The sequence below is a fragment of the Bos taurus genome, chromosome 16 (assembly GCF_002263795.3).
Source record: "Bos taurus isolate L1 Dominette 01449 registration number 42190680 breed Hereford chromosome 16, ARS-UCD2.0, whole genome shotgun sequence".
NCBI classification, from domain to species: domain Eukaryota; kingdom Metazoa; phylum Chordata; class Mammalia; order Artiodactyla; family Bovidae; genus Bos; species Bos taurus.
In genome coordinates, this window is record NC_037343.1 from 4,712,082 (window position 1) to 4,732,640 (window position 20,559).

At 52.7% G+C, this 20,559-nt stretch overlaps 1 protein-coding gene across 1 annotated transcript; it reads right to left on the minus strand.

The window, feature by feature from the left end:
* Positions 1–1,265: 1,265 nt before the first annotated feature.
* Positions 1,266–18,900, minus strand: PIGR (polymeric immunoglobulin receptor). Its single transcript, NM_174143.2, is given in 13 exon segments — positions 1,266–2,549; positions 3,546–3,604; positions 3,725–3,856; positions 4,496–4,617; positions 4,993–5,155; positions 6,392–6,715; positions 7,663–7,995; positions 9,157–9,612; positions 9,614–9,705; positions 9,707–9,812; positions 10,561–10,905; positions 11,713–11,806; positions 18,781–18,900. Coding segments are annotated over 12 exon segments (2,274 nt in total). The 5' UTR covers positions 11,756–11,806; positions 18,781–18,900; the 3' UTR covers positions 1,266–2,450.
* Positions 18,901–20,559: the final 1,659 nt, after the last annotated feature.

Here is a 20,559-nt window from a genome sequence, read left to right on the forward strand (position 1 = left end):
TCAGAGCCCCCAGAAGGACCTGACCCTGCTGACACCTAGATTTCAGACTTCTAGACTCCTGAATGGTGAAAAAATAAATTACAGTTGTTTTAAGCCACCCAGTTCATGGCACTTTCTAGAGTAGCCCTAGGAAATTAATATCCCATCCAACCTCCCCTGCAATTTGGTGATTTTTTGTAACTTATTAGTGATCCCGTTGAGGCCATAGACCAGCTTCCTTCTTCATAGAAGGAGCAGGTGGGTTGGGGGCAGGACGTAGTACTAAAGTTGCTGTCACCTCCTGACAGTGTCAGTTCAGAACAAGAGACGATTGCAGCTTTAGGAATGTTTCTTGGCTTTTGATTCTGGGGACCGGGATAGGCTGCCTGAGCTGAGCACTGGTGTGCAGGATATCGCATTAACACAGAAGTTGTATCTTAGCCCTCTGCCCCAGACATGACTCTCTGGTGGGTCAGAGACCAGCTTCCTGAGGGTAAAACAGCGATAGCTTATGACACATCGTGCAGTTTTAATTCTCCCAAAGTGCTGAGATCTCAGACTGGGGAAGCGCACAGCATGGAAAACATTACGTTCAAGACCAGGCTCTGCCCCACATTGGGTGGGGTAGAAGGTCAGGAAGGACTCTCTCCCACAGAGAACTCTCCACACACGGACACCCTGAGGAAGAGTCTAGCGGTGACATGAGGGCTTGTAGTATATGACAAGATTCAGCACCAAAACCTCGGAATGGCCTTAGGCAACAAGGGGATCCTTTATCTAATCTCTGCCCCCCAAGAGACTTTGGGTCAACTATTCTAAAGCCCAACACGTATCATCTGGCTGGCTTCTAGTTGATAGTCTGTGGAGGGAGTTTATTCATTTGGTTACCTGAGTTTGGTTACCTGGGCTGTTAATTAACAGCCTCTTGATCTTAGCGGAAAACCCAGGGAGGTATGAGATTTAAGGTCAAGTGCTCCATGGATGCCACACCAAGATAGTTTTTAATGTCTAAGAGGAGTGCTGGTTACACCTGCTTTCAGTCTTAATTATCTCCTATAACACAGAGCTTTGGGGTCTTGACCACTGGTATAGATCCCAAACTATCCTTTTGTTGAAGATAATCTTGGTCCCACTTGCAGGCCACCCACTAGCCCCTCTCAGCCCGGCGCTGGAGGTCGGGGAAAGCTGGTTTAGACTTGTGTCCTGGGGTGTCTAGAAGAGCAAACTGCTCTGAAAGCATTGCCTGGGGAACAGACGGTATGGGGACAGATGCAGTCTGAGCCTCCTTGGAGGAAATCATGGTCTTTAATTATTAATTAATTCACATTTTTGATTTGTTAGCAAGTGCCAGCTCATAGATGCTAGTTGAAGTGCAGAGCTTAGAAGGAAAAAAAAAAAAAAAAAAAACTTAAACCTTAGTTCTTTGGAGATCAGCCCCTCCCTGGCACCATCAAATCCCCCCTTTTTTCTCCCTTTCCACTCAGAACTCTTCACATTCGGGGGTTTTGAGTGTTTGACCATTCTCTCATCCTATTAGGTCTCTGTGAGTGATAGACAGGGGAAGAGGTATCTTCCCTGACGTGGGGCCTGTGAAAGACCAGTCTTATTTACATTTTTCTTCTCCTTCCTATGGAATGCTGTCTCATCTGGAGAGAGAAGGCCCTCCTGTAGGGACAGCAGGTGTCAAATCTTTAGCTTGACACTCATACATCTCACTTGCTGCCTCTGAGCAAACCTCTCCACCTCTCAGGACCTCGGCTTTCTCACCTGTGAAATGGTAAGAATGTGTTGATGGTGCCTTGTGTGTATGCCCGTGTTACATAATCCCTAAGGCCTCAGGGCTGCAGACCCTTTATGATTTCTCCCAGCAGAGGCAGAGGTCAGTGAGTGTACACGTGAAGAGATGCTGTGGGCTCCAGGGGCTCCTTGATGTTTGCGGAAGGCTGCCGCCTGGGATTGCGGCCTACCTATCCCAGTGTCTAGCAGAGTCCCTGGAATCTAGTGAGTAACCAAATGCACATTTTTAATGAGGGAAAGAAGAAGAGAAGATGGAATGGAGTGGGGATGGAGAGGTGCAGAGATGGGGTGGAAGGGAGGATTCCACTGACATCCCCAAATAAGGGGACAGGGAAGCGCTGAATGGCCCCCTTTCTGCGGTTGTCTCCCCACCCACTCCTTTTCTTTCTGAGAGGCCCCTCTGCGATCTTAATTCTCCTCCACACCTTTAGTTCTCTCGTTCGAATAAGCTGCAGGTGGGAACTCCTCATACCACCTCACCCCCAATAGGAACAAGTAAGCCAGGCTTGGATGCCACCAAGAAGGAACCAGCACACCCTCTGAGGACAGACAGGAGAAGCCTAGGCGGGGTGTGAGTGCAGGCAGTGGAGCCCCCCGAGCTGAGGGCCCTGAGGATCAGCGTGATTCGGAGCGTGATTGCCACGTGCGGAGGGAAGGGGCGCCCAGGGCTCCGTCTAGGCTTCTGTCGGGCCGTTCTGGGTTGCGGCGGAGGCCAGGTTTTTGGCCTGGAGGAGGAAGGTGGTGAAGGCCTCGTCGGCTTCCTCCTTGGACGACTGGGGGGTGACAGGAGAGGAGTCAGTGTTGGGGGCCGCGGCTCCGGGACAGTGGGGGTCGAGGGGAGGGGACGCGCTAAGTGTCCTAAATTCACGATCTTGTCGTAAGCAGCTCGAGCCTGTGTCCGCCCACCCTCCTCACCCCAGCCGCCACACTCACCTTGAGGGACTGATCGTGAGAAACGGAAAACTGCAGCTTCTAAAAATACCTGCCTCGGTCTCACTACCTCCTTCCAACACGTGGAGTGGAACCACCTCTGGGGCCCTGAGCCCGTCCCCGGAAGCCCTGCCCACAGTCGTGGCCAAGGTGACCCAGGCTGGCATTAGCCACAGAGGTTCACAGCTTCTTCCTCTACCGGCTCAGAGACACACCACCAGCCTGGAGGGGATGGCTGTCTCCCAGACCGACCTGTTCCCCTCACTGTTCCAGATGCTGGGGTCTCTACTGTGGCCAGGGGGTGTGGACGTGATAATAAGCATCAGTGATAATAAGCAGAGAGGTTAACCTGTGACCCAAAGGCAGGTAGGATTTCAACTCAGGTGGATCTTGGTTGGGGTGGGAAGGGGCCCCCCATGAGCAAAGTCTTCCAGGCCCAGTGAAAATGCCGGGCCCCAAAAATCCTCCAGTGAGGGTGCTGAGCTAAGTCTGTGAGTCCCATGGCCCGGGAAGAGCACCTCCCTGATCCCCAGGGAATGCCATTTGACCTGCCCACCCTGTGGCCAGAATCTTTAATGCGGCCACTGTCCTCACCACCCCCCAGTCCCCTCTCCACGCCCCTGCACCACCTCCCTCCCTCCTCCTGTTGATAGCCCATCAATGCAGCTCACCTCCTGCCTGGATTTCAGCCACATCAACCCCGCAGCCAGAAAGACACACCCCTTCCCTGCCCTGGCACCAGCCCTCAGCGGAGACGACTTCTCCCCGTGTCTAACTGCAGGCCTTGCTGCCTTTCCTCGTCACCCTCAAGAGGCCTCCTTCTCCCTCCTTGGCCTCACCCTCTTTGCCTTCTTGGGTTCTTTGCTCTCCACGGTGTCCTCGGTAGTGGTGGCAAACTCTGTGTGAAGAGCAGGAGAGGGGGCATCAGCTCTCCCTGGCCCCCCATTCCTGCTCCAGAGGCAGAGTCGGGGCTCATGCTTGACCCCAGGGCTGGGCAGTCCTCCAGGGAGGGACGTACCGTCCTTCCCTCCGAGAGACGTCTCTTGGGCCTCTGGAGAGGCTCCCATGTTGTCACGTCCTTCAAAATCCCTGGAGTTCTCAAAGTCTGACATGCTGATATCTGTCCGGTAGCTCCTGATTGAAATCCGGTCTGTCGGGGAGAGAAGGGGGTTGGTGCAGGGCTGGGAGCGGAAGGTCCCCGAGGGATCCCTGCAGGAGGGCTGGAGCGGGGCAGGGTCTCTGACGGCTGTCTCTGATGAGGACCCGAGGCAGAATGAAAATGACCCGAGCCTCCCCGCCAGGTCCTGTCCATAGAAACCTAGACCCAGCAGCCCCTGGCCTCTGCTCATCACTGTGGGACCTTCCAGAGCACAGGATCTCGTTTTGCCCTCGCACCAGCCCTTGGAAGTGATTATCCTCATCTCTGTCTTGAGCTGTATGGACACCAGAGGTATGAAGGGGACACCCAGCGCCACCCAGCTGACCGGTCCTCACCCCCAGGCTGGAAGCCCAGGTTTCCAGGACCCTGCCCTCCTCTTCCCGGAGCCCCTCCCTGTGAGCTTAGATCCCCTAGTGACTGAAGATGCGCTTCCAGAGTCGGCATTTGGACGGCAGCACATAATGGAAGTTTCGGGCACGTGTGCATTGGTTGTCCCCCGCCTCACTTTGCCCGGACCCTTCCTCTGAGCGGATGAGAGAGGATGGACCCCGGCAGACCCCTTGGAGCTGTGGGGCCAGGACTGAGGGCTGGAGGTTGCAGGCGGCGGGCAGGCAGCGCCCTGGGACTCACCGACGTTCTTCCTGTGCCGGGCTCGGACCACCCCGATCGCCACGACCCCTGCGACCAGGACCAGGGCCAGGGGCACCAGGGTGGAGACCAGTGCTTTGGAGCTCCCGCTGTATCCTGTAGGGCTGGGGGAAGGGTTAACTTAGTCCCTGCAGGGGACACTGGGGGTCCCAGGAGGGGCTGGCAGGTTGGGTCCAGCCAACCAGATTTATCCACTCCCTCCTCCGGATACAGCCCCCCAAGCTCCGTCCTTCTAAGAAGCCCTCTCAGACAGGACAAAAGCGAGCACTGGGCCTTCCCTGCATCCCAGGACTGGGAGATGGAGCTGAATGGTGGACCGCGCTCCGGCCTCAGAAGGGCAGAGACCACAGGCCAAGGTGGCGTGGGTGCACCCACTGTCAAGAGGTGGACGGGCTTTCTTCCTGGGACCTGGTGACCCAGCCTCAGGTCCTTGGACTCTCGAATGTTCTCCAGGTGGGGGTCCCCAGACCCCTCCTCACCGGCCAGGATCTGCAGGTGCTCCGGGTCCACCAGCAGCGTCCTTCACACTTTCCTTTGCGAAAAAGCTGGGGTCCAGAAGGGCTTTGTTCTGGATCTCCCCGGCCCTCGACTGTATTGCCGCCCCCGCAGGGGCAGCTTTCACTTGCTTGGCGCCTTGGGACCCTGGCGAGAGCAGAGAGGGGCTTGAGTTTAGGGAGTCTGCAGAGCGGGACTTCATTAGAAATCCCAGGATCTTGGGGAGATCTCACGCCTTTTCGGACAGGGTCTCAGAGAACACCAGAAGCAGGGGAGTTACACTCTTCTCCAGCCTGTCACAGACAACCTCTGCCCTATTCATACCAACTTCACTTCCATTGTAAGGCTGCGTGCCTAGATCCAGCTGTGCACAAGGGCTGACAGGGAGATTCTTCACAGGGTTTGCCCAGGGCCTCTTGACTATAAGGAAATGGCAATCTACTCCAGTATTCTTGCCTGGAAAATCCCATGGACGGAGAAGCCTGGTGGGCTACAGTCCATGGGGTTGCAAAGAGTCGGTGGCAGCTTAGCAAGCGGTCCCTTCAGTGAGCCTGACAACTGGAAGCTGCCATAACCTCATTTCTAGAGGCACTAAACATACTCCTTGGGCTTCCCTGGTGGCTCAACGGTAAAGTATCTGCCTGCCAATGCAGGAGACACCTGTTCAATCCCTGATCTCTAGTGCCTGCTTCCCAGGTGGCACTAGCAGTAAAGAACCCGGCTGCCAGTGCAGAAGACATAAGACATCCACGTTCAATCCCTGTGTTGGGAAGATCCCCTGGAGGAGGGCATGACAACCCACTCCACTATTCTTTCCTGGAGAATCCCGTGGACAGAGGAGCCTGGCGGGCTACAGTCCATGGGGTCACAAAGAGTTGAACACGACTTAACCACTGAGCATGCACGCACACAAAAATATCCTCTCGTTAGGGATAAGACATTTCATGGGATATTTTTAGAAGCAGTTTGAAATGCAATCTTACTGGAAGAGATTGCCTGGATTTTCCTTACCAGACCTTGTGCATGAAGGTTATCTGGCTCTCTGGAGCCGACTTTGGCAGAATATGGTATAACAGTGACTTAGACATGTCTACATGTAGAAGACCTCTCCATATAGGACTGGCTACATGGTGGCCTGAAGGGGTGACTATGGGATTTGTCTTGAGACTGAGGTTAATTGACAAATGCACTATTTTTTATGAATCTGTATGTTTATTTGGGATGCCCTTTTTGGAAGGATAAATGAGACCAGGAAGGGGCATAAGGCCTCCCCTGGCCCCTGCCTCTTACAGCCAAACCTGGGGCCACCCTTGATGGAGATGTTCTCAGGCAATTTTCTCTGGAGTCCCCTGGGGCATGCGGGCCTGGCCCTCGTAGACTCACCCTTCACCCTGCTCTCCACTGCCACGTAGACAGCCGCCGTCTCCCCGTATCGGGGGCCTTCCTTCACTCCACACCAGTACCAGCCTTCATCCTCCTTGGTGACTGTGTCCAGGTTCAGGGAGACGACCTGGCTGTTCTGGTCGCAGCTCACAAAGGCCTGGCTGGGGCCGTCGTTCTGGGTGGGCAGGGTGCTGCAGCCTCTGTTGCTCCACTTACACCAGTACTTCTCAAAGGAGTAGAATTTGCAGGGGAAGTGGCAGGAGAGCTTTAAGGGCTCTCCCAGCCAAGCCGTGACGTTCTTGGGTACCTTGAGGCTTGGTTCTCCTGGAGCAGGGAGGGAGAAACAGGTGCAGAAGTTGGCCCCAGTGATGCTGCAGGCATGTGACTGGGGGCCGGGGTGGGGGTGCTTCGTCCACAGTCCGGTTCCTTTTTGGACAGCATGCTAAATAAATACACTATACTGAACAAAAAGCACTTACAATTATGTGACCATGTAATAGATTACTGGTGTCCACTATGAGTCCTTCCAGTCTATCACAGACCACGGGCCTTGCCAAGGGCTTCTGTGTGTTTCCTTGCTGCTATCTGCTCTCCTGGACTCAGTACTATGGTGCTGGAGAAGACTCTTGAGAGTCCTTTAGCCAGCAAGATGAAACCAGTCAATCCTAAAGGAAATCAACTCTGAATACCCATTGGAAGGACTGATGCTAAAGCTGAAGCTCCAGTACTTTGGCCACCTGATGCAAAGAGCCGACTCATTGGAAAAGACCCTGATGTTGGGAAAGATTGAGGGCAGAAGGAGAAGGGGATGACACAGGATAAGATGGTTGGATGGCATCACTGTCTCAATGGACATGAGTTTGAGCAAGCTCCTGGAGTTGCTGATGGACAGGGAAGCCTGGTGTGCAGTAGTCCGTGGGGTCACAATGAACTGGACGTGACTTAGCAACTGAACAACAGCAGCAAGACTCAGTACAAAGAACTGAACTCTGCTTCAGCTGATGCCATACAGACTGTCATAGAAGCTGATGCTCTTGATCTCAGGAGTTGCTATGTGTGGTGGTTTGAAGAGCGTGGGGGCAGGAAAGGGTGTTTATTGCTGGTATGGACAGGTCGGGGAAGGGTGCTGGTTACGGGATGAACGGGTGGGCTCTCTCCAGCAGCTTGGAGGTGGGGGAGGCGGGAGGCAGAGTGGCTGGGGGTGATGCTGAGGTTGACTGGAGGGGTCCCGGAGCTGCCTCCCTTCCCTCTTGCCCAAGTTCAACTTTTACCTTGGACAACCTTGAGCTCCACTGTGGAGATCCAGCGCGTGTCGCCGTCGGTCACGCACCAGTAGAAGCCGGCGTCCTGATCGGTGAGCTGGTTGAGGATGACGGTGTAGGTGCCGTTGCCCGGCTCGGTGAGCAGCACCAGCCTGCCCTCGTACTGCTCCTTCATCAGCCCCCGGCTCTCCACCAGCCGCGGGCAGCGGCCGTTTTGAGCCTCTTCCCAGTGACACCAGTACTTCGCGCTGTTGGCATCCTTAGGGTTGTAGGGGCAAGATACAGTCACAGAGCCTCCCCTCACACCTTTCACCACGGAGGGGCTTGCGGGGATTGCCGTCTCTGGAAGCACAGACAAAGATGGGATGGGAGAACTCAGAGTGGGCTGGGCAGCCTCCTCCCCGTGGGCTCAGCCAGGGTGGAGAGTGAGGTGTAGAGCAATCCCCTTACCGGCCTCAGAAAGTGAAAAAGCCTTTCCGAATGTCACAGAGCCTGGCGCAGGAGCCTTCTCCCCGTCTTCAGGGACCTCCCCCACTATTCCTTCCCCACCTTATTCTGAGCAGAGAACGGAAGGCATTTAAAGAGTGACCATCAGCCTTTCACCTTGGGCTTCTTATAAAATCTCCCTCTAGATAGTTTTTGTCTTTTTATTATTAGCTCGTCCCACAAGATGGCCAGGTTGGGTTTTTTTTCCTCCAAATTAAGAAAATACATTTAGAACAGTTTGATTTAAAATATATACTATGTAGCACAGATAAATTTAATTATTGAGGGCTGCAAAGGCCATATCCAAGAGAAGCGTGGTCTATCTTCAAGAAACTAAAGCTGAGGTTCTGGGAGAGTCCCAGGTGACTGAAAATGCTGAGGGAGGTGGTGAGGACTGAGCTGGAAGGAGAAAGAAGGACAGGGAATGGGAGCCCCTTATGGGAAAGCCTCAAGTGTAGTGACCACTAACAAGTACTGGTTCAGTTTCTCAAGACGGTAACTCACTACAGGGTGCTCCCAGGGTGGAAAGGGGCAGGGATTCAACCAGATCACGCTGAATAACAAGTAGCCCTAAGAGATGTTGGAGGGGAGATTTTGGAAGCCGGGGCATTGACTTGGGAAAGCTATGAGACCAACACAAGCCAAGGCTTCTTCCACCGGAATGTGATGGTTGAGCTGCCATCCTGCTCTGGGGTCAGGGAGACTCCACGTAGAGTGCTTCCCATGGCTCTTTCAAACCCAGACAGTCGGGATCTTCACTCCCTTCATTCCTAAGGATCAGGGGTGGCCATCAAAGGCCTTTGGTAACAGAGAAGAAGGGTTAAGAGATCACACAAGGCAGAGGCCATCGCGCACAGCCTTGGGGCTCTTGTGCTGCGCCCAGAGCATCTGGTCCAGGGCTTGTCAGTGAGCAGATGCGGTCAATGGACAGAAGCTGTCAGATAGACTCAGAGGGGCCAAGCTGGGCTCTCACTTGCAGACTGCCCACCTCTCCCCTTTCCGCCTCTCAGGTCTCACCTTCATTGACGAAGAGTTGCCAGGCCTGCACAGGCCAGCCGTCCTGGGGCTCACCCTCAGGCTGGGCCCCGCACACGTAGCGCCCTGCGTCCTCTTTCCTCAGGCTGGTAATGTGCACACTGAAGACACCATTGTCCTTGGGCACGGACACGATCCTGCCCTGGAAGTCCTGAGCCTTCTTCCCCAACGTGTTGATGACCACATTGCAAGCTCCCCCATTCTTCTTCTGGCACAGAAATTTGGGCACATGTGCCACCTCGGGGCCCAGGGAACAGTCAAAGGTCACCGAGCTCCTCAAGTCTCCATAAACCAGCTCAGGCTCAGGCTCCAGCACCTGGAGGTCAATGTTGATTTTATCGGCTTTGGCATCGTCCCCAGCCTGGCAGACATACATCCCAGCATCACTGAGCTTGACTCGGTTGATGACAACGCTGAACACTAATGTGTTGGTACCTAGGGATACTGAGATGTATTCTGTCTTTATATTTGTCGCTCACATAACTGTTGGAGTCGATGACTTGGAAACAGTCTTGGTTTGTCTTCTTGCACAAAGGATTTTATCTTCTCAGAATTCGCACGCGTGAAAGGGCAGTTGATGGTCACAGTCCTGCCCAGGTCTACAGTGTAGACGTGGGCATGACTTGCCTGTGCAGGATCTGCAGGGTGAAGGGTGGGGAACAAGTTGTGGTTTTCTTTCTTGCATCATAGGATGCTGAGCTGCCTTCCACACGGTTCACTTCCTCAATGTTTCTGATGAGGGCTGGGTATGCTTATCACCCGGAGGGCCCTCTTTCCCAGAGAGACAGTGTCAGAATCTGTCTTCCAAAGCCCAGCTTTTCTGCTGCCCCCTCCAGGAAGCCTTCCCAAGCTGGCACTCATCTCTCCCTGCTCTGTTCTCTCTCAATACTTGTGCCTGTGTCATTTGTTCCATCCAATCTTATGGTCTTTGGACAAGAACTGATCATTTAATTTATGCAGAGACTTCTGAGGGACTACTGGAGATCAGGTAAGAGAATACATGTTAAAAGAAGTCTGGTGGCCCAAGGTCTTGATGTGAAGGGTGCTCTAACAGCAGAACTTAAGGATGCCTACAAATCTCCCCCTGCTCCTGGACCTCTGGTCCCACCTGCAACAAATATGAGGAGAGAACTTGTTCTCTTCACACTCTTCTAAGCTAGAGCTTTAGTAAAACCAGAACCGTGTCAGGCCCTTAAGACCTAGAGTGGCCCATCCGCCCTCCACCTGTCCAAGTAGGTCCCATCTGTCTCATTCCCACCTTCTACTGTGCAAATGGAAGGCTCTGGATGGACCCACAGCCTTCCCCATGCCAGGACACCCTGCCCTCTCGGGAAATCCTTCCTCCCTCTCGCTCTCCTCAGAAATCTAAAGAGCCTGAGCCCTTACCTTGGCTGACCTCCAGGCTCACATCGAAGTTAAGGCCACGGCTGCTAATGCCCAGGCCACACTTGTAGCGCCCCGAGTCTTTATGGGTGAGACGGCTGATGTCCACCACAAACGTGCCGCTCTCCGGGAAGTTGGTGAGGTTGGCTCTGCCCACGTAGTCGTCGGAGACGTAGCCCTCCGAGGAGATGAGGGTCGTGCAGCGGCCCTGGGCTCCCTGCCGGCACCAGTACTTGCGCGTGTGCCGGTTGACGGAGGTGGGCGGGTAGTAGCACTTGATGGACACTGAGCGGCCTTCCACGCTGGTCACCTCCTCGGGACCGAAGATGGGACTCTTCATGGAGACCACTGTGGGGACAGAGACAGGGGCTTTCTGAGGCTGCCGGAGGGAAAGCCTCCTGAGGGGGTCTGGACAGTCCACGCTGAGGAACTTTTCCTCCTGAGACATGTGTCTTCTGTGGGTTAGTTACCAGGCGCTGCAGCCAGGCAATTGCTACATTGCACAATTATTAAACAATTCTAAGGTTTTAATCATAATTCATTAATGATAGCCGCATTAAGAAAACAAATGGCAAACTTATTTAGTGGTCTCCTTGCATGTATACATATATGTATAATATTTCTTGCATATATACATATATTTATATATATTTAAATAGGTATAATATATTTATATATTATATATATTTTATATACATTTAAATATATTATGTATATTAAATATATATAAATATATGTATATTATATATATATTTAAAACCATCCTTGTGGAGTGCTACATTATTTCATTTGTTGTCTGCTATTTCCCTATATTTCTAAAATACTTTGTAGATTCTTTTCTTCTTTTTTTTCCAGATAAAAATGTCAACAGGCACAAATATAAGTCATTTCTCCCAAACCCCAAAGCAACTCAAGAGTGAGGCTTGGTTCTAGGTCAAGGTCTCGTTTTCCTTATTCCCAGTGAAGACCCTTGGCCAGACGCAAGAGAGTGCCATTTTTAGTCCTGATGCCCCAACGCTGGCCCACCGATCCTCCCTGCAGTGTCTGTGGTCGCTCCCCGAGGGGGTGCCAGCCTTGCCTGGACGTCCCTGGGGACGGGCCGATCCCTGGGCCCAGGGGACTAGGATGGAGCGGGCCGGGGCCTGGTTGACGCACCTGGGAAGATGGCCAGCAGGCAGGCGAGGAACAGGCGCGACATCGCTGGGGTCTCCCGCGGGTCTCTGCCGCCAGTCACCGTCCTGTGTGGTTGCTGAAAGACAGTGGCACGAGGGGATGAAACGCCTTTGTTGTCCAAGACTAGCTGACCTTCCGGCCCCTGTAACACCTGTTCAATTCTGCGTCTCCAGCAACGGACATAAAACCTATCAAAGAATGAATGGCCCCGCCTTTCCCATCACAGCTCAAAGTCTCGTCGTCTCACAATGCCTTTTGTTCTTTAGTAGGGATAGGTAGGCTTTCATTTTCTCAGCTAAGTTGCCAGTTCCTTTGGGATAGGGACACACATGCATCATTTCCTCTGTTTCCCCACCCGTGTGGGGTTGGGAGTAGGCACCGTCCTGGGCAAGATCTGTAAGATCTCAGGAACAGCTCCCCAGATCATTGGTTACTACCAAGAAGTGTCTCCACCTCTCTGCTCCAGCTGCCCTCCCTACATCCCTGGGAGGTGGAGGGGGCTGGCATAATTTATGGCCTGTCACACGAGTAAATAGAGATGCACAGAGGCCGCGTGGTCGCAACCACTGCCAACAGTCCTCGCACTGCATTCCATGATGTACCTGTGAAAAAATGCACCTCCAGTATCTCATTTAAAGTTGGTATCACTCCTAAGAGGTGGGCATTCTTATCTACACTTGACATAGGAGGAGATGAAAGCTTAAAGGTTAAGGGCTTTCCTCAAGGCCACACAGGGGGATTAAATGTGGGGATAGGTAGGGTGGGGGTGGAGGTGGTGGGGAAGACCGAACCCTCTTTATCTGACCCCCAGAGTCCAAGCTCTGAGTCTGTCTCCCTGCCCATATTCCATCTCAAAGGTGAGGTGCTTATCCTTCATGCTTATTCTTGTTATCTGTGGGGTGCTCTTTGCTTTTCAAATGTTGTCATTTACACCACTTCACTGGAACTCTAGAAGTTCCCTTTAAATGAGACAGGACAGATATAATTACAACCACTTCCTGGATAAGAAAAATCAAGATCGTGAGATGCTGAGTGACATGCCCAGGATTTCCCAGAGACTCCGTTATGGAGTCAGGGTTAAACATGTAGGTGTGACCGCCTCCTGCTTGGTGAGGCTGACAGACAAAGATGGAAAATCCAAGGTGAGGCCACTCAGAGGGTGTTGCACGTGTGGCCCTTGTCACATCTGGGGATACAGCCCAGGGCTGGGGAAGGTTGAGAGTCCCAGGGCCCGGCCTGACCCCTGCCGTCCTCTGGACCCTGACTGCAGCCTGGAGGAGGATGGAAGTGAAGAGGGGAGTCCCCACTCTCCCATGGACCTTGCCAGGCTTTCAGTTTTGGAACGGACTTGACGATGAGAGGGGGAAAGGAGAAAGCTGTGTTAACATGTGCTGGGCAGTGACGAGCACCCATAAAGATAAGGAGGCTCGAGGCAGCAGGGAGTGCGGGCACCCATCTCCCAGGCCCCCCTTCCTGCCTTGGCCTCGCTCCTGCTCCCAGAGACGCCCTTCGCTAGCTTGAGCCAAAGGCAATAGAGCTGTTTATCTTGGTTCCTTCTTTTCTGTGAGGGAATTTCCCAGCAAAGCACCTCTTTATTTCCTTGTGGAGATAAAGGTATTCTGTTTCTCCAGTTCTTCGGAAGAGTTGGGGGAGCGGGTTTGGGGAGGTAGAGACAAATATGGGTGTTGGGTGGCAGCTTGAGCCTCTCTTGATTCCGGTTAATTGCCCTGGACTTTTCATACCAGGCCAATGATTAACCTCTGGAGTGTGGCCTTAGCCAAATGCCAGCGTCAGCTCCAGCTCAGATGTGCTCAGGACGAAGCTGGCTGCAGGACCACCCAGGTGGACGTGGGACTGACTCCCAGGTGGGAGTGGGGGTCACAGGGCTGGGAAGTCTCTCTTGTCTCTTTGGGATGGGCTCACTGCAGAGTCCCGCCACCTGCCATTTGCACTGGGCTTGGGCGCAGTGGCCGGTGGGAGGACACCGTGCCATCTGCTTTAAGGAGCCACAACCAGTAGGGGCTCTCTGGTTCTCGTCTCTGTTCTCCCCTGACATCAGCAAAAATTTCTCTGGACTGCAGTGGGTCTTCCCATAGGATGAGTTGGAGGAGACAATCCCTAGTCTGTACTGGTAACAGCCACTTGCCCTGGCTTGCTGCAGGCAGAGGCCACATTTTCCAAAGACTTCCTCCCCAGGCACCTCTCATTTGGGACATGCTTGGCTAGTGGTGAAGGTCCGTGCAGGGGGAGGATGCTCACATGTGCCCAATAACCCTTTGCGTAACCTCCCATCAGGGATGAGATCACCAGGCATGCAGAGCTAGAGGGCAAGTTTTGTGGAAGCTGACCTTGGTAGGAAGCGCACAGTCCATTCCCTGTGGAGACTGGACTATCCCCACACCCCCACATTCTCAGGAGCAGGAAGTCTCTGCTCAAAACTTCACTTAAAGCACAGTTTCTCTGCTCTCAGCTGAAAGACCCTGGGCTTTGCAAATCATTAGAAATCCCTTCCTCTCAAAGTCTTAAAACCATATTTGTTCCCAAACCTGGGAGATTCGGGTGTCAGGGAGGCCCCAGTTCCATGGGCTGGAGCTGGATTCAAAGGATTTGCTTTAGGAAGGAAAGAGAGAGCATATTATTTACTTGGCACAAGATGCTCTGCTACCTTCTTTGCTTTATGACTTTATCCACCATCATAGTAACCCAAGGGATAGAGAATATATTCCTGGGAAGATAGGAAATCTAAGGGTTAGAGAGATTCTGGCCCCAAGACTTACAACAGAATGGGATCAAATTGGTACCCTATCACTCCTTGAATGCTCAGAGGGACCTATTCTCCCAGATATACATAGGTTAGTATATCATGCATGAAGGCACCTTTCCTGGCTCTTAAAATAGAAGTTGTATTTTCAGTAGTCAGGCTGGGGTATTCTAGATCATTCTCATTTTACCAAGTTACTGCCCCTCGTATATTCACAATGTATGTCTGCACAGTTGCAGGTTGGGGCTAGGTGTAGGCTCTGCTGAAGAATAGAGTCTGCCGTCTTATAAAATTACTCTAGCTAGCTCGCCTTCAGTCGGAGTGACTGATCTTCGCTCTTGTGGTTGAGAGTCACATGTTTGTCCGTCTCAGTTCAGGCTTTCTCCTCTATCAGAGGGAGAGGGTCTTCTGGACCAGGGCCTGGCTTGGCTGCTGGTGAGCATGTGGCCTTCAGTAACTCTGGGCTTGTCACCAGCTTGGCTCACAGCAGAGGGACAGTTAAGGCTCTCACGGTCCTTGGGGCTTTGGAGGGAAGAGAGAGCAGGCACCACGTGGGGCTTGAAGCCATGTTGGAAGTTTCTGGCTCCTGTGAGTGTGAACTTGGGGCAGCAGGGATCTTGGGGCTCAGAGAAGCAGGGAGCAGCTGGCCTGGCTGGGGAAGGGGCTTTCCTCGGCCTGGACTGATGGCCAGGAGAGGCGCTGCTCGAGTCCGTGTGGACCTATCACTCTCTTCTCCCGTGGATGCAGAGGCTGAGCACACACGAGGGCGAGCCTGGAAACCACAGCACCACTAGGGGAGGGAGGGCAGTCCGTGGAGTTTGGAAGGGCCTCAGGCTTGTAATGACAGACAGGGTTGTAAGAGAGGTTATATAGTTTACGTAAGCCCTGGAATATGTGAGAATCTCCAAGCACAGGCAATGTTGGAGAAAAGGCACTGAAGCTCCCGAGAGCAGGGAAATAGAGAGAAAAGCCATAGGTTCCCCAAAGAAGGCGTGAGCTAGGAAGATCCAAGACATACTGGCCCCATCCCTGTCAAAAGTAGGCATGTAAGACTTCAGCAGAAATTCAACATATGGAATCCAAGCTTCATGAAGCTCTGGGAATAAGCCTTGTAGATTTTCAGATGGCCTTTCAACAGAGACTGAGAAGCCCTGTCACTGACTCTATCCCATCCTAGCTTGGTCTGTGGGTGTTTATCTCACCCACCTTACCAGATGGCAAGCTCTGGAAAGCAGGGTCAACTGAGATCCATCTCCCCATCTCCAGAAGGCCTTGCTCTCCGGGGAGTGCCTGGCAAGGACCAGCTGTTCAGAAAAGACCAATCAGACTGGGAATGGTTATGGCCTCATTCCCTCTCTGAGAAGGACAAAGTCAGGGCTGATTTCTCTCACTTTGCCCAATGCCTTCTTTGTTCTGGGTGCTCAAGGGACAGTAGCTCAAGGGAGGGTGGAAGAGACTCAGAGGTCCAGAGTCCTGCTCTGTCACAGGCTACCAGAAGAGCTCTCCCACTTGGGCAAAATGTGCTGGCTCAACTCTCCCATCTGAAAATGGGTATTGTCGTCCCTGACTCGTCTAGTTGAGGGGCTACCTTGGGATGGGGACTATGGTTAATATACATAGAGGCATTCCCAATAGTGTAAAGTGCTCTTCCACTGTAAGAGACTGCAATTACTTGTTAGCACAGGAGGTTGAGGGGCTTATGCACTTGACTTTTACGCGTGCTGTGCACTTAGAGAGTAGCACAGTGTACGGACTCCTTAGGTTGGCTGTTGGCTCTCTCACTTGGGGATTGTGTGATTTGGGGCAGACTATTTAAATCCATTGAGCCCCACTGTTCATCTGTAAACTGGAAATTGCATCTAGTCTTGTGAGTCGCCATAAGGATTAAATGAGGCAACATATGTAAAGTCCTAAGTAGGGTATCGGGCTTAAAAATAACAGTCCTTTTCCCACATCCTCTTTAAAGTCAACACAGTCTTCTCTTTTTCCTGTCTCAGAGTGAGAGAACAGACGTCTGTTTGCTGAGCATCCTTCGAAGACTGGGGGCGAGCTGTTCAGATTGGACTGTCACGGCCGGAAGGAGCAGACATGTGCCAGGGACTAGGTTACAAGTGAGGGATTCTGATTATAGCTGGCACAATGGAGTCACTTTCAGGCGCTTTATATCTGTTAACTCATTTAGTCCTCATAGTCACCCTGGGAGGTAGGGTACAATGGGTAAACTCATTTCACAAATGAGACAGTGGAGGTCCAGAGAAGTAAGACGCTTGCCCAAAGTTACACAGCAGGTAAGTGACTGGGATGGGATCCAGATTCAGGCACTCTGGATCAAGCATACAAGATTTTAGTTACAGTGCTGTCCTGTAGAGGGTCTTAAAGTTGAGAGGAAGCAGTCAGAAGGTGCAGAAGCAGGAAATCAAGTCTTAGAGGAGAACTTAGTCCAATTCTCTCCTCTCTGCTTTTCATAGGAAAGGTGGTTCCTGTGAAAAGACTCTGTTTGAACTCAGAGGTAGGTGCCAACAGAAGAATTTCTTCCTGAAAATTAATAATGGCTGCTATTTATTCAGCACTTACCATATGTACGGCAGGTTATGTTTGTTTCCTGTAACCAGACACATGGCCTCCAAAACTTCTTTCCAGTCCATCACACTGTGTCAATGCCAGGGTCTTTGGGATTCCCAGCCCCCGCCCACCCAGAGAGGGGGCAAGACATAGGTGCGGGGGTCTCTGCTGACCACATGCGTGTGATACTTTTTAAAAAGTTGTGTATCGTGTTTTTTTAGGTGATGTCAAAATATCCCCATGACCATACCAAAATGACTGTACCCAAATGTTGTCATTTATACCTGCTGGGTGGCCTTACACCACTCACATTAATTCACAACCTCAGTTTCCTCAACTGTAACACAGGTTTATGTTCCTGTGACTCCCTGACTCCCACTGGGTTTGTTTCAGGTAGGAAGAAGATGAAGCTGTGAAAGTCAAGGGTAAGTGTGTTTTCTACCTGGAAGCTGCTGCTATTACACTATTTGTAAAATAAGGCCACAGAGTCCAGAGGTTCTTAGAGACAGGCAGAGATAACAGAGCCAGCTGCTCTCCTGGCTCCTGGTTCGTTGCTCTGTCTGCCACATCACCACACCCAAGGGCAGGGAGAGGGATGATGGATGGAGAGTTTCAAAACTGGCTCTGAGCATAGACAGCTGCCTTCTACACTAACCCATGAACTGACACATCCCAACTCCAGATGTTCAGGGACTTGTAATTCCTCTCGTGAAGGGGGAAAGCGACAGTGAAGGCTGTGGTGCAAAACAGCGCGGGCCACGTAGGTGGCCTGGGGCAGTGGCGCGCAGTGGGGCTGGTGAGGGATGCAGCTTGCAGAGCAGCTGCGCTTGTGCTGAGTGTCCCCTGGCTGGCCTGGGATGCTGTCAGGATAAGAGAGCTGCAGGCTGAGGTCTCCTGGCTGCAGAGGCAGCAGGAGCCTGAGGACTGAAGAATGCTGCCTGCGCCTGGCAGGGGGCTTTGCCCGCCTAACTCACTTTCCTGGGAAGGACTTCATTTTTCCCACCTTAGCAGGTACAGGATGAAACGGTGGATGCACATTATACCTTGGGGTGGCAGGGATCTGTGAGAGCAAAGCAGGGCTGAAGTTGGAAAGATCTCAGGATGTCTTCGAAACCCAGAAAAATGGACTTCGTGTGCCTCCACCAGAAAGCTGAAGGGAGAAATATTCAACGACTAGAAGGGTACCTGCCTTGTACCAGGACCTGCTTAGGCATTATCCTATCCGTGTCGGTCTGATGCTCAATAGTTTGGAATAACTGAACTGAATTGGAAAACACCAAAACAACTGTTATTTTGCTCTGGAGTTTTCAAAGCGATTTCACACATCTTTTTTCATTTGAATCAACCATAAGTGATCGGCCTTAGTTTTATGCCCATTTTGCGCATTAGGAAACAGAGGTTGAGACAGCAATTAGGTGCCTTGCCTAAGGTCCCAGTTAAATTATGGAGGAATTAGGAGGGAACTCAGAGACAAAATTTTGAGCAGAACGCCACGTGCCAAGCCCAGACATCCCTTCTTCCCACCTGCTGAGTGTTCACCCCTGGTCCTCACTTGTCTCTCTGGGATGCGCCCGGGCTTGTGCCCATCAGCTCCCCCATGACATGCTTGGGCACACGGGCGGTGGCCACGTTCCCCTCATCCTGTTCTTTGGAGATCGGGGGTCGTGCGTACAGAGGGCCCTTCCCAGATGGCATCCTTTCGGGGACCCCAGAGCAGCCCCACTTACTTTGAGCTCCTTCCTCCTATCCCGTCAGCTTTGGGAGCACCGCCTGCTGACCAGTCCGCAGCCCTGGCTTTTGTAGAAGCCTCCGGCAGGACGCTGGATGCTGCTGCCAAAACTGAAACTGTGGTGCTTGACCCACACCTGGGCTCTTAAAGGGACACTCTCCCATGGGCATGGCGGCCGGCCAGCGGCACGTGACTCCCACAGAGCCCTTGCTTTCCTTTCCTTTCCGCCTTCCTGCCTGGCTCCACTTGCTTCTCCTTGACCTTGGGGAGACTCTGTTACTTGGGAGTCCCCCATCATTGCATCTGCAGGATGGGAGACAGGGTATCAAGCATGGAGAGCCTGTTCTGTTTGCTTTCCAGCTGCAAGATCTTAGGCAAGTTCCCTTCATTATTTCTTTTTAGCTGGAAAATAGAGTGATACCAAACCTTCAGGCTGAGGCTAGCACCAGATATTAATGCAGAGTTGATATGCATTTGAAGGGGTACAGGTGGCAGGAATAGCCTCACATCTCCACACACTTGGGGACCCGTCCCCCACTTCCTGGATTAAGTCCACTCTTTCTGCGTCTCCTGCAGAGCCCCTTTCATTTAGTCCCAGAGCCCCCAGGACCCAGGGGACCGTGTTTTTCCCCTCTCACATGCTAGAGGAGCTGGAGGCTCCGGCTGCCCCGGGCTTCCGGGAATGGCAGAGTTCAGGGTCTTGCTGGGACCCGGGCTTGGCGCCTCACTCGGCAAAATGAGCGCTGAGCATCTGAGCTGCGGTAGAAGCCTCCCTCCCTGACTCGGTTAGTCCTTGGTGGTTTCCCTGACCTGAACTGGTTAGGACTCCCAGGAGTTCCCCAAACGATCTTCGTCCGAGTCATACAAGTGGAGCCCCGTCCCCGACACTCGTGTGCTCCCCCCACCCCTCACACGCCCACCCCATGCAAGAATCCCACCCAGTCCTACCTGTGCAGGGCTGGCCCAGGCTCTGTCTACAGCGTCCTGCAGGCCGGACCCCAGAAGGGGAAGAAGGAAAGGGGAAATAGAGTCCTGGAAAAAACACAAGGCAGGCAGAACCTGGGTCTTATTTTAGCTAGCCGCTCAGCCACAGTGGGCTATCAGCCTGAGGTCATGGGTTTGGATGGTGAGAAAATAAACCTTGTTTTCTATTATGCAGCTTTTTTTTTTCAGACCTTAAAGCCATAATCTGACTGATGTTGGAAAAAAGTTACCTAGTCACTTATATGTAAAGTTGGTCTGATTCAGTGATATCTCGTTCACTTTCCTCCCGATTTAAAACTCAGTCTCATTCTGGGTTGGCTTTCCTTTCTGTCCCCCTGTCGCTGCTCTGGTGTTTCTGTGAACCCTGGGGGAGTGGATCTGGGTGAGGGGGCGGCTTGCACCAGTGTGACTGTCAAGACAGAGGGAAGGAGCCCCTACGTTGGCTCTGAGTGGGCCTCGTGCTCTAGAAGGGAATAGCCCCGTCCGCTGCAGTGTGACACCTCCTGCTGGCTGGTGGCCTTTACGCCGGCCCATCTTGAAAGGTCTGTTGCCCACCCTGGGTCTCCTTGTCTCTGCGTCTGGGCTCCTGCAGGTAGGACCTCCAGTATGTGCAGGGCAAGTGTGGCTCACTCACATTTTTCTGGTACTTTCAGATCCCGTGCTTCAGAGCCTCATTTTCCCCAATACCCCTGCAGCTTTCTGCGCTCACCTGCCCCACGTAACTGGGGCTTCAGTGGACATTGGTAAGATGCCGACCCCAGGGCTCCATACAGGACAAGCAAGGAGCAGGCCC